This window comes from Sciurus vulgaris, assembly GCF_902686455.1.
Source record: "Sciurus vulgaris genome assembly, chromosome: 10".
Taxonomy (NCBI): domain Eukaryota; kingdom Metazoa; phylum Chordata; class Mammalia; order Rodentia; family Sciuridae; genus Sciurus; species Sciurus vulgaris.
The window spans coordinates 77,776,087-77,790,206 of record NC_136470.1 but is presented as its reverse complement, the minus strand read 5'-3'; the positions used below and the strand labels follow the sequence as shown (position 1 = coordinate 77,790,206).

General features: G+C 39.5%; 1 protein-coding gene across 3 annotated transcripts in view; it reads right to left on the bottom strand.

Moving 5' to 3' along the window:
- SENP5 (SUMO specific peptidase 5) overlaps positions 1–14,120 on the bottom strand; it is a 42,416-nt gene that overhangs the window by 20,433 nt on the left and 7,863 nt on the right. For all 3 annotated transcript variants that reach the window (XM_079156205.1, XM_079156207.1, XM_079156206.1), the window contains exon 2: positions 8,196–9,736. In XM_079156205.1, the coding sequence (XP_079012331.1) occupies positions 8,196–9,705 (1,510 nt within the window). In that variant the 5' untranslated portion in view covers positions 9,706–9,736. The remainder of the gene's footprint in view (positions 1–8,195; positions 9,737–14,120) is intronic.

Genomic DNA, 14,120 nt, shown 5'->3' with positions numbered 1-14,120 from the left:
TTTTGGCAGTGTTTGGGGATTGAACCTAGGAACTCAAGCATGCTAGGCAAACCCTCTACCGCTGAGCTACACTTTCAGCCCAAAGATAAATTTCTTGAATATGTAAATGGCACACTATTCTTTTCTTGAAACTGCTTTTTTTCCCAGTCAATACATTACAGTTTTGTTTTGGTACCACATCCCCAGTCCTCTTTATTTTTTGACAGGGGTCTCATTAAATTGCTTAGGGCCTCACTTACTTACTGAGTCTGGCTTTGATTTTGCCATCTTCCTGCCTCAGCCTCCTGGGATTACAGTTGTGGGCCACTGTACCCAGCAATATATTCATTATAGTTTTTTCCCCTAAATCCATTCAAAATGATCTAGTAGTCCATTAAATGGTCATGCCATATTTTTATCATTTTCCTACTGACATTTAAGTTAATTTTTAGCTACTTTTTGCTATCTAAACAATGGGACAAAATCCTTAATCTATGCTAGTCTATTTTTTTTCCCCTAGGAAACACTTGCTAAAAGTTAAATTTTTGGTTCAAAAGGTCTACATGCTAAACTAACATTTTCATTTGTGATTTGGTACATAAAATTTTGTGATTTGATACATATTTTTTAAAAATTTGTTTTTATTCTTTTTTTGGTGGTGGGGACAGAACCCAGGGCCTTAAGTGTGCCAAGTACACACTAAGCACTACCCAAATTACACCTCCAGTCCCAAGATTTTAATGTTATGAAGTCAAATTGGTTTGTTTCTTCCCCCAATCCCAGTACTGATGATTGAATCCAGGGGTGCTTTACCACTGAGCTATATCCCCAGTGACCCGCCCCCCCTTTTCTTTTTTTTGTTTCAAATTTGGAGAGAAGAGTCTTGCTAAGTTCCCACTGGCTGCCTCAAACTTGTGATCCCCCTACCTCGAGCCCTGGAGTCTCTGGGATTACAGGTGTGACCACTGTGCCTGGCTTCTCAATTTTTTTTTTTTCTTCTTCTGCTCTTTCCGTTTTGTTTTTTTGAGACAGTCTCACCATTTTACCCAGGATGTCTCAAACTCATGGACTAAAGGGATGCTGTGCCTCAGTCTGCAGAGTAGTTGGAACTACAGGCATGTACCATCAAGCGCAGTTTTTATTTTATTTTATTTTTATTTTTTGGTAGTGCTGGGGATTGAAGCCAGGGGACATTATATAACTGAGTATATTTCCAGCCCTTTTTATTTTGAGATAGTTCTCGCCAAACTGCCCAGGCTGGTCTCAAATTTATGATCCTCCTGCCTCAGCTTCCTGAGCTGCTGGGATTATAGGCATGTGTCACTGTGCTCAGTCATCTTCAATTTCTGTTTTTTATTCTGGGTTTCCTATCAAGTGCAAAATGTCCTATCAGTATAAGATTATACAGCCAAGTGTGGTGGCATGCACCTGTTGTCCCACCTGCTCAGAAGGCAGAAGCAGGAGAATCACTTGAGCCCACAAATTTGACACCAGTCTGAAATCTGCACCACACCTCAGGAGAGGGGGGATAAAAGTGGTGTGCTCCAATAACTAATAGCAAGAAAAGAACCCAAATTTAAATGTAGGGCTGGGGGTGTGGCTCAATGTTAGAGCTCTTGCCTAGCATGGTCCAGGCTGTAAGTTTTCATCCTCAGCACAAAAAGGGAAACAAAACAAAAAGGCCCCCAAAAGACATTTCCCTAAAGAAAACAAATTATGAACGACTTTATGAAAAGATGCTCACCATTTAGGGAAATGCAAATTAAAATCACAGTGAATTATCATTTCACATCTGTTAAAATAGCTTTTATCTGCAGACAAATGTACTGGCAAACGTGGAGAAAAGGGAACCCTGTATTCTTAGTGAGAGTGTAAATTTATACAGCTGTTATGGAAAACAGTATGCAAAGTCCTCAAAAAACAACTACCAAGTGATCCAACCATTCTACTACTGAGTGTATATCCAAAGCAAATGGAACTCAGTATGTTGAAGAGATAATCTGCATTCCCATGTTCATGGCAACATTCACATCAGTCAAGATAATGTACTCAGCTTCAATACTTCAATGAATGGATTAAAAATGTGCTATGTATACATGATGGAATGATATTCAGTCTTAAAAAGAGTAGCTGGGTGTCATAGTGCATGCCTGTAATCCCAGTGATTTGGGCGGCTGAGAGAAGGATTGCCAAGTTCAAGGAAGGCCCTAAACAACTTAGCAAGACTACATCTAAAAATAAAAAATAAAAAATAAAAATGGCTGGGGATGTAACACAGTAGTAAAGTGTCCTGGGTTCAATCCACAGGACCAAAAGAAAAGAAAAAGAAAAAGAAAGAAATTTTATCATTTGTGAAATGGATAAACCTGGAAAACATGTCAAGTAAAGTAATCCAGGAACAGAAAGAAAAATACTACATGCTCTCAGGTATACATGGAATAAAAGATGATTACCAGAGCCTGAAGGCTGGAGAGGAAAGGAAATGTGTAATGTTAGTCAGAAATTACAAAGTGTCAGTTAGATATGAGGAAGTTCCAGAGATAATGGACAGTATGGTAGCTGCAGTTAATTTATTGCATACTTGAAAACTGATAATAGAGTTAGGTGCAGGGAAGCACATCTGTAACCCCAGCTACTCAGGAGGCTGAGGTAGGAGGATCACAAGTTGAGGAATGGCAACTTAAAGAGAATGGTTTTATGTCTCAAAATAAAAAATAAAAACAACACCCCAAAGACCTGGCAATGTAAGTTAGGGATAAAGCACCCCCCCCCCCCCCCCCCCCCCCCGGGATTCCATGCTCAGCAGTGGAAAAGGACAGGAAAATTGACAACAGGTTTTGTGGGGTTTTTGTTTGTTTGAGATAGAGTCCCACTATGTTGGCCAGTCCAGTTTTCAACTCCTGAGCTCAAGTAATACTCCTATCAATATCCTGACTGCTGGAAGGCAGGTGTGCACTGCTGTACTGGTTAGAAAACATTCTGAACAGGGCTTGGTGGCATATGATTAATTCCAGCAACTCAGGAAACTGAAGCAGCAGGATCACAAGCTTAAGACCAGCCTCTGCAATTTAGCAAAACTCTCTCAAAAGAGAGAGGACTGGGGCCAGACATGGTGGCGCATGCCTGTAATCACAGTGGCTTGGAAGGCAGGAGGATGGTGAGTTCAAAGCCAGCCTCAGCAACTTAGCGAGGACCTAAGCACCTTAGCAAGTCCCTGTCCCTATTTAAAATATAAAAAGGACTGGGGACATGGATCAGTGATTAAGCATCCCTCGGTTCCATCCCTAGTACAAAAAGAAAAAGACAAAAAAAAAAAAAGAAAAAGAAAAGGACTGGGGATATAGCTCAGTAGCTAAGTGGTAGTATGTCCCTGGGTTCAACCCCCAGTACTGAGGGTTAAAATAAAAAGAAAAAAATGTGAATGTTCTCACTACAAGAAAAGTGTAATGGGTATGTTGATTTGCTTACATCAACACAATATACCCACATGAACATCACACTGTATTTCATAAATAAAATTTGTCAATTTAGAATTTTTTTCTTTTGGTTGCTGGGGATGAACCCACAGTCTGGCACTTGCAAGACAAGAGATATACCATTGAGCAACCTCCTAAAGACGCCCAGCCCTAAATTTCTTAAAATATTGCCTCCTATGTGTGTTTCATTTCAGTTTTATAGAAATGATTCACACACCACAAAAATCACTCTCTTAAAGAGTACAATTCTGTTAGACTATGTGCATGTAAAACTATGTAAAAAATCCCCAAATTATGCATAACTATTGAGAAAAAAATGGGGAAAACAGTGTGATTCCAAGTCAGAACATCAGCACCACTACCTCATTCCAGAACACTTGCATTATTCCATTAGCAGTTGCTTCCCACTCTCCCCTCTTCCCAGGTCCTTGCAACCACTACTTTACTGTATTTACCCATTCTGGACATTTTCAAGTGTGTGGAATAGGTTATGAGGCCTTTATCTGGCTTCTTTCACTTAACCTGTCTTCAAGATTCATCTGCATGAAAACATGTATTTCTTTTTATGGTAGAGTAATATTCCATTATATAGAAAGATTTGGACATTCAGATTTCTGCTTTGGGGTTAATATGAATAATGGTGTTATGATCATTCACCTACAAGTTTTTTTGTGTCTGGGGGGTTAGAGTGAAGCTCAGTGGTAGAACAAGTGCTCAGCACACATGAGGTCTGGTTTCAATCCCCAGCACCAACAAAAAGTCTCTGTTTCTAGGGGTGTAGCTCAGTGGTAGAGTGCTTACCTAGCATGGGAGAGGCCCTAGGTGCCATCCTCAGCAACACATTAAGAAATAACAAAATGTCTTCTGCATTTGGCTCTTTTTAAAATTTCAGTGCACCCATAATGTACTGTGGAACAGGTCTATTGCTTTTTCTTCCCAAATAGAACTATTCTGGTTATTTCTCTTAATCTTTCATGTTCTATAATCCCACTGAACAAAATTTAGAGTGGTATTTTAATCCTGATTGGCATTTACTGAGCTTTTCTAATTTGGTTCCTTCTGCAGTGCTGGTGATGGACTCCAGGGCCTTAGGCATGCTTAGACAAGTGTTAGGCAAGCACTGAAATACACCCCTATCCCTAAGCTTTTCAACCTGAAGACTTGAACTTTTCAGTTGTGGAAAATTCACCTTATTTTCTTCAGTTTCCCTCCCATCATCTCCTGATACACCCAGGAGACAGAATAAGAACTTCTAGCTCTTCTATAAAGTGAAAGAAGACACCATGCCAAGTAATCTGAATACAAAACCCTTAATTTTCATATTCTACCTCAAATCTTTTGTAATTGCCTTGTACAACTGTAACTCAGTATTCATCTTTACTATAGTAACTAGAGATAGTCATGAAAAACATTCAACTTGAGTCAAGTATGGTGGTGCATACCTGTAATCCCAGCTACTCAAGGGGTTGAGGTAGGAGGATTCAAAGTTCAAGACCAGCCTGGGAAAGACTGTGTCTCCAAAAATAAAAAAGGACTGGGGAATACAGCTCAGTGGTAGAATGTTTGCCTACCACGAACCACATCTGGGGTTCAACCCCAAGACAACTAGAGAGGGGGAAAAAGGCACTCAACTTAGTTTTTCAAGAGAGTAATATTCTTTTTATGCTGATTTCATCAATATATGTCATACTGACTAAACTTATGAAACTGCAATAAGACTCCCCTGAATACAACCAACTCAATAAATGTATAAATCAACTGTAAGGAGGGTGACAGTTCTTGAATAGCCAGGACTTAGCACCCCATGGAACTCAATTCTGGCTAATGCTACAAAAGTCAGTTAAGGGAATATCTACTGTGACTACTGCCTTACACTGTTTCCTCTTCTGATGGCTGTACTCATCCCGATGACTCAGGTTTACCATTTCTGTGTGGTAAATATGTCTCCCTCTTGCTGTGTTGACTTTTTCTGATTGATAAGTTTATGAACTCACCTCTACTTGGGTACTTGCTGAGGATAAGGGACTGTGGTGGGCAGTAGCTGGTGCTCTGCCCTGTACTACTTTCAGTGGGAGTGGTGATGCTTGCCAGGTGATACAGGGTGGGGGCAAATGTCCTGTCTCCTGTTCTTAGCATTTTGATTTGACAGCAGTTGTCTTCTTTGCCAATCAATATGTAGCACTGGTAGAGAGAGACTTTCCAACTCTTTGGTCTTTTACTATGGGTCTCTCCTTTCATCTACTCCAGGAAATGAGCATCTTCAATATTCTACCATTGCCCTGCATTGATTTTCCTTCTGCCACTCTGGATCTTCCCTTTATTTCTGCCTTGTGGAAGCTTCTGAGTTCCTCATCCACCAAAACTCTCCTCATTTTTAAGCATGGTGATACATGTGCTTTGAATATATTTTTCGTAATTTGTATGAAGTGAAGGTTTACATGTGTTTAACATCATTCTCTTAAACCTGGAACTCTTATGGGTTTCTGACAAATATTCTTTAATAGTGAAGGTAAGCGAAGGTCATTTCCTTTGATCCTAGTTGTTGGTACTGTATTGGGGATTGAACCCAGGTGACTTTACCACTGAGCTACATCCCCAGCCATTTAAATTTTTTCCTTTGAGATAGGGTCTTGATAAGTTGCTGAGGCTGGCCTCAAACTTGTGATCCTTCTGTCCTACTCTCCCAAGTTGCTGGGAGGGCAGGTGTGCACCAGAGTGCCTGGCTATTTTAACTCAAGAGGGAATCTGAGTGTTATTAACAGGCTTTTTAAGACTTACCAAGGTGCCATGATTTTTCTCCTTTAGCCTACTAAAATAATAAGTTACATTGTATGCCACTAGATAGACTTCTGTAAGAATTCCTATTTCCTCAGGTCATGCTACAGTTTTATTATATGCCATATTCATACTTGGAAATGCTACATTTATAAAGGTTGATCAGTGTTTGTGGGCAAAAGCTATTTTCTTCATGTTGAAGTATTATGGTTCTGCTAACCTTTTATTAAGAAAATTCATTTTAATTCTAGGAGAGCATAAACAACAGAAATAGTCCTTTGGAAGACTTGCTGCCATGAACAGTGACATGAGCCTGTATTCCCAGTGATTCAGGAGGTAGAGGCAGAAGGATTTTTCAGTTCGAGGCCAAACTCAGCAATCTGGTGAGACCCTGTCTCAAAATAAAAAATAAAAAGGGCTGGGGATATACCTCAAAGGTAAATCACCCATGGACCTAATCTCCAGTACCAAAATAAATAAATGATTTATTAACCCTCTACTTTTCGTGTATTATACAAACTTAATTAAATCAAAACATTTTTCAGCTTGCTGTTTTAATTTTATATAGACATCTTTCAATATCAAAATACAAATCAAATTAATTTAGTGGTGTTAAGGATCGAACCCCAGGGTCTAACATGTGTAAGGCACACCCTCTAGCACTTAGCTACACCCCCAGCCCTAAAAATATTCTTAAGAAGTTGCATGATATATGTCATTTCCTGAATGTGCCAAAATATGTGCTTCATTACAAACTAGATGTTTTGGTTCTCTAATATAAGTTTATTATAAGAGTATTACTAGCATAATACAAGAAATGCCCTTATATAAATATATTAATACTCTTTTATATCCAGGATAAATTTCAAGCAGGTGGATGGACCAAACCTGCTAAGGGCTATGTTGTCTTTTAAAAATGTTTACACCAATTCACCGCCCGCTGTAAATTTTGACAAGAGAAAGCTTTTAAAGACACGATGTAAAAAACTAGAAGCCATAAAGTTAAAGAAAAATATATTTACTATGTAAGAAATGAAAATTTCTGTGAAGCAAAACCACAAATAATTTGAGGTGTTGAAGACTTTTACCCTTTGGAAGCACAATCCTTATGACATTCACAATTAGAAATGAATTTAACATCTTTACAACTAAAATGATGCTGTGGTTCATGAAGGGAGAAATCAGTATTTTCTGCGGGATGTAGTGGTGCTCCCAACTACTCAGGAGTCTGAGGAAGGAGGATTGCAAGTTTGAGGCCAGACTTGGCAACTCAGCAAGACCCTGTGTCAAAGTAACAATAAAAAGGTATAGCTCAGTAGTTGAGCACCCCTGGGTTCAATTCCCAGTACTGAGGGGTGGTGAGGGGGAGTAAAGTCAGTGTATCCTGTTTGTTGTCACACTCTTAAGAACCAGCATAGTGACTGGTACATAGGACCTTCTTATCTATTAATTAAATAAAATAGGAACATTCTAATAGAAAAACAGACACAGGAAAACCATGCACAAACAAAAATTGTTCAACACATAAAAAGATGTCCAAACTAAAAATGCCAAATTAAAACTCTAATTGTAATCTATAAGACTGGCAAAGCTGACTGGTTGAACTTCTTGGAAGGTAATTTCACAATTCTCTTAAAATTTTAAGGGTGAATGTTCTTTCACCAGCAATTCTAGTACCAGGAAATTAACTTACAGAAACAAATGTGTAAGCATCAAGAATTTCATTTCACTGTTAAAGAAGAAACAATTGGAAATCAATGTTAAGTGTCCATCAAGCAATCAAGGATTCATGAAACTGTTTGTGGAGATCTACAAAATACAGCAATATAAAAGGTCTCAAGAAAAATATCCAAGTGGTAAAAGGGAAAGCATTGTGTGGGAGGGAAAAACAGGACTCTTCTAAGATAAGTTAATGAACAGCAAGTGTGGGCCAGAGGTTGGGGGAGAATAAAGGAGAGTGCATACCAGAAAGGCAGACTGACAGCTGTTCATCATCCACTGGAGATGCTTTTGGACTGTTCTTCCCAGCGCCCAGTTGATTTTCTAGTTTGAGTTCACTGCAGGCCAGGGGAGCTTCCAGTGGACTTTTACAGTAAGGGTGGTCCAGCAGCTTAGAACTAAGAATGTTCTGCTTGAAAGATCCATCCTCCTCCATCTGGCAGGAGTTCTCATTGTGAACAGTCTCTTCAGACACAGGCCCCTCTACACTACTGGCAGATTTATCTGCTCCAGTCACTGATCGCTTTACTCTGTCATCACTGACAGTGCTTGTCCGATGTTCCTGATCCAGAGTCATAATTTCATTTTCAGTTTCTGAAGTGAGCGTTTTACTAGAATGATGTTCTGATAAGGGTACATCATGAATCAGGTCTGTACATTCCCACTTAGGAGATGAACAAGGTGATTGGTCCCAAGTGTATGTGGCACTGCCATTCTGTTGGTCAGGGAATGCTTCATCTAAATGAAGCTCCTTGTCCAAGAAAGGGCTTCCTTTAGGGAGGCCATCAGGCATATGGGAGTTCTTTCCCTTCACAACATTGTTGTCCATAGCTGGGAAGTGTGGCTGATGCTGACAAGAAGGGTCTTTAGGTTCTGGGGAAGGAAATGGATTGCAACTGCCACCCTCAGTATTATCCCTAAGGGTCTCCTGGTGGTCCCCAGTGACCTTCTGTACCCAGCTTCGCTGGGCTTTTCTTGGCTTGCAAGCTTTGCCTTTTGTTCTGAAGTGCTGGGATCTGAGAATCCTATACTGAAATCTAATCATGGATAATTTCTCATACATCATCAGAGGAGACACTTTTATTCTTCGATGTTGGTTAAGCTGGAACTTTTTTGGAATAAGGGGCCCCCCACGCCTGTGGTGCTGGAGCCCTTGGTAGCAGCCAAAACAAAAGCGCTTTCTCTTATGATTGCTCAAGGTGACCACAATCTTGCCACTCTCACCTGGACTTTGGCTTTCCCCAATGAACTTCATGGGAAACTCAGAAGCCTGTGGCTCTGTCCTAGATCTATGACCACTGGTCTGACCTAATGCACTACTTGCTGGCAAGCCAGAGACTGCCTTCAAGGGACTCTTCTCTCCACAGTATTCATGGTCTGAGTTCTTTGCTGATGATAGGAACTTCTCTGCATGGAGTTTTAGGAGATTCTTTGAAGAAGAAATGAAGTGTTTAGTGTCCTTTCTTTTCACCTCAGATGACAAAGTACTAGCATTCTGAGTAGCCACACTGGATTTGGTCTTAGCACAAAAGGATTCATCCTGAATCCACGATTTCTGGATTTGAAGAGATTTCTTTCGACACTGGAAATGACTCAACTGTCTATTCCAAGTAAATGGCCTTCCCAACTTAGTATTCAGAATACATAAGTGTTGGTGAAAGTAGAATTTCTTAAAGCCTCCAAACCCAGTATTCCATTTCTCAGAAAAGGCTAAGTGGATTCCTTTCCTCCATAAAATTTTCCTCTGCTTTTTCATTTTTCTGATGCATACTGAGATCTGGATGAAGCTATAAAGAAGAAAATGTAAAGATAAAGTCATGAGGCATTCACAGTAATCAAGGCAACAAATTTTAAACAACAGCATATATATTTCAATTTAGGGTAACTGAATAATGAAATCTGACCCAATCAAGTATTTAATCACAAAGAAAATTGGGGAAGAGGGAAGACATGAGCACTCTAATAAGATTCCATTTACCATACACTTGCCTTGGGTAGAAATCAGTTCCAAAAATCATTTCTCAGGATGGAGTCACAAGGCAGGAAGTCAGAAGAGAATTCTGCTCCCTTGTGATTAACTAAATGACATTATGCAAGTCATCTAAATTTTGTGTTCTCATGTATAAAATGAAGAAAAGAAAAGGGAAAGGGAACCAAATACAACTTAAGACTAATTTCATATTCTTTCTAATTTGTTTTTCTGTCACACTGGGGACTGAACTCAGGGTCCTGCACAGGCCAGGTAAGTGCTCCACCAATTTATTCATAACTTGCCCACAGCAAAACAACTTGTTTCATACAGCCAAATTTTTAAAAAGGCGAGTTCCTTTGCTTTGTAGAGTCAACCACAGGTAGCTACTACATCAAACCTTAATATCAGTGTCTTAAGAGAGAGAAGAAGCTCCTCCTTGTTAGTCAGTCAAGACTCTCTAAGTGACTATTCAGGAAAATGATTCCATTGGGTGCTCATACCCAGTTATTCTGGCTCTCAAGTGAATAAGAGGAATAAGAACCAACACAAGCATACAAAAATGAACTTCAGAAACACAATGATAAGAGATGGGAGATGGAAATGCATGGAAATTAAAAGGAAACACAATTTGCCCTGAATTTAGAAAGATCTAATATTACTGAAGGTTTTAGGTATCAGCCACTACAGGTGGAGTCAAAGAAACACTAGACTATGAACAGAAGCCAATATTCTAATTTCAGCTTGCTAACAACCTATTATAGGTTTCCCCAGCCTGGGGGAGGTGATGGGAGTGGTAGGGGAATATTTTCTATGGTGGGAGTGTATCAGTTTTCTATCAGAACAAAAATAGAAGGATGAACATATGTACCTCAGTTCTTTTTCAAAATCCCAATGAGATGACAGAATTGACTTTTTTTTTAAAAACCCTCTCCAGAGCTCAGGATCAAATGCACAGACTTATATAGGATCTTATGCACGCTGGGCCAGTGCTACATCACCAGCATGGAAACTAAAGTTTTTAAAAGGCAAAGCGCCTGAAGTTCAAACACAAGAAAGATAAGAACAATAAAATTTTGAAAGAAGCAAGCAGATGAATGAGTAACAGGACCCAGCAGGGCAAAAGAGCTAAAATCTAAGCCAATGGTAGGAAAGGCCAAGAAGCAAGCTATAGTTCAGAAAAGCTTAAAATCTGAAGCAACATTTATGATGAAAACTAGGAGTGTGGGTGGAGCTGAAAGAGGAAGACCTGGCTGAAAATCTAAAAATGTAGGTGGGAAGCTGGGTGCGCTGGCACAAGCATTTATGTTCACGACTTAGGAGGCTAAGGCAGGAGGATCCCAAAATTGAGGTCAACCTCAGCAGTTTGGCAAACCCTGCCTCACAAGGTAAAAAAAAAATAAAAAGGGCTGGGGTTGTAGCTCAGTGATAGAGTGACCATGGGTTCAGCACCCGTACTCCTCCCCAAAAAGCAACAGCACTTGGACCCCCATAGCCTTTTCCCCTACCTTAGCAAATAACCAAAGTTTCATTTTCTGGGAGGATAACAAGGATAGTCAGGCAAACTGTGTTCAGCTGAGAGCAAGGATAAGCTGGGTTAAACTAGGATAAGTAAGTTTACCCAGTGAACTCTCTCTCCACCCCATTTCTCATTTGGATTCCAGAAGACTGGCAGCCAGGTTATACCCCTAAGAAGGAAACCTGTACATGGGGTGGGGCAGACAGAACATAATATTTCAAAAAAAAAAAAAGGACTGAACAATTACTCTACCATATACCATATAGGTTGAGAAACAGATTCTAGATCCCTCCTAATTCTACAGCTCCTCCACTACACAAGACTTGAATTTATTTCCCACACAGAGTAAAACAGAGATCTGCAGACAGGGATTCCAGGCACAGTTTGAAGATAAAACTACACAATGAATATGAGTTTCTAGCATTTTCCCCTTGTTTCCCAGAACCCTGGCAGTGTTGTCTTATCCATCCAATATGAAGACTGAAAGATCATTCTCTAGATAATTTGCTTAGTTCACAAGAAAACCCATAAAGGTACAGATATTTTCCATAAAATGGTCCAGAATGACTCATAGTACACCAAAACGGGACGTCACACTATGTATTCAGAATTTCCAAGCTGTTTCTTAGTGGTCATTCTTTTTGTTTGTTTGTTTTTCTTTTGGTGCTAAGGGTTGTTGGAACAAGGGCTTCAAGCATACTAAATATGTGCTACCATGAGCTGCATCCCCAGGCCCTTAGTCGTCATTCATTCATTCATTCATTCTTTCTTTCTTTCTTCCTTCCATGTCTCCCTCTCTTCCTCCCTCCTTTCTTTCCCTTCCTTGCTTATTCCTTCCTGTTACCAGGGACTGAACCCAGGGGCACTTAACCACTGAGCCACACCCCTAGCCCTTTTCAAAAAAATTTATTTGATACAGGGTTTCACTGAGTTGCTTAGAGCCTCACTAAATTTCTGAGACTGACTCTGAACTCACTATCCTCCTGCCTCAGCCTCCTGTGTCCTGGGATTACAGGTGTTTGTCACTGCACCCAGACTTAGTGGTTCAAGAATCACCAGACTTCAAGGGATGAAAAGCAGACTAAGACAGATAAAACAAAAACTATATATAGAATAATCAAATTTTTAAAACTAACAGAAATGGAAAGGGGGTTAATGCTCAGTGGGAACAGAATTTCGACTTGGGAAGATGAAAAGCCTCTGGAGATGGATTGTGGTGATGGCTGCAAAATAACATGAATTACTTAATGTCACTACTTAATGTCATTACTTAATGTCACTAAACTGTCCACATAAAAATGATTAAAATGGTAAATTATGTAAATTTTCCACAATAAAATAAAAGCAGACTTCGGTTGTAGCTCAATGGTAGTTGCCTTGCATGTGTGAGGTCCTGGGTTCAATCCCCAGCACTGTGAAAAGAGAGATGTAAAATAAAATATTAATATCATATGTACAAAAAATAAGATGTTATTTTAGAAAAGGAACAATGAAAAACTATTTATAAAGCAACTCAGAAAATTGAGGCAGGAGGATCACAAGCTTGAGGCCAGTTTCATCAACTTAGGAAGGTCCTAAGCAACTCAGCAACTCAGCAAGACCCTGTCTCCCCAAAAAAAAAAAAGAGCTGGAGGTATATATCTGTGCTTCCTGAGTTCAATCCACAGTGTGGTGATATTGTGGATTTAAAGCTATAATATCCTAATACATAAAGAGCTCTTAAATTGAGGAATAAACAAGAAAATGTCTGATGGCCTGGTAGAAAGATGAAAGAAAGACCTAAGAAAACAATTCACAAATAAATTTTCTAAATTACCCTTAAACATAAGAAAAGACGTTCAACTTCACTCATAAAGTCTGGCACAGTGGGTGATTTGGACTGGGACGACTGAAAGTTCAAAGCCAGCCTCAGCAACTTAGTGAAGCCCTAAGCAACTTGGCAAGATTCCTTGTCTCAAAATTTAATAAAGGCAAAATAAGAAAACTGGCAAAGGTCTGGCCATGTAGCTCAGTGGTAGAATGCTTGTTTAGTAAGCGTGATAGCTCATGTTCAATTCTAGTATTTAAAAAAAAAAAAAAAGTAGGGGAGAAAGGCATTTTCATACTGTGTTGGTGGAATTACAAACTGATACAATCCTTGTGAAGGAGAATTTCATAGTATTTAATAAAACTACAAAAGTATTTAAACATGCAGCATCCCCACTTTGAGGACTTTACCTGGAAGACACACCTGCAACAATGAAAATACATACGTACAAGACTATTCACTGCAACACTGTTTCTAATAGCAAAATATTGGAAACTGCCTAAATGTACACACATAGGAGAGTGCTTGAATCAATATGGCTTATCCACACAAGGAATGAAGCTGTAAAAGAACAAGAATTCAGCCAAATGTGGTGGCACAGGCTGCAATCCCAGCAATTTAGGAGGCTGAGGCAAGAAGATGGCAAGTTCAAGGCCAGTCTGGGCAATTCAATGAGACCCTCTCTCAAAATATTATGACATATAAAAAATAAAAAGGGCTGGTAATGTAGTTCAGTGGTACAGCACCCTGGAATTCAATCCCCTGTATGGGGGTTGGGGGTACTCACTATATGAACTAACATGAAATGGCTTCCAGAATAAATCAATAAGTGAATAAAGTTCAAAAGAGTATCAATAATATGCCACCATATGGAAG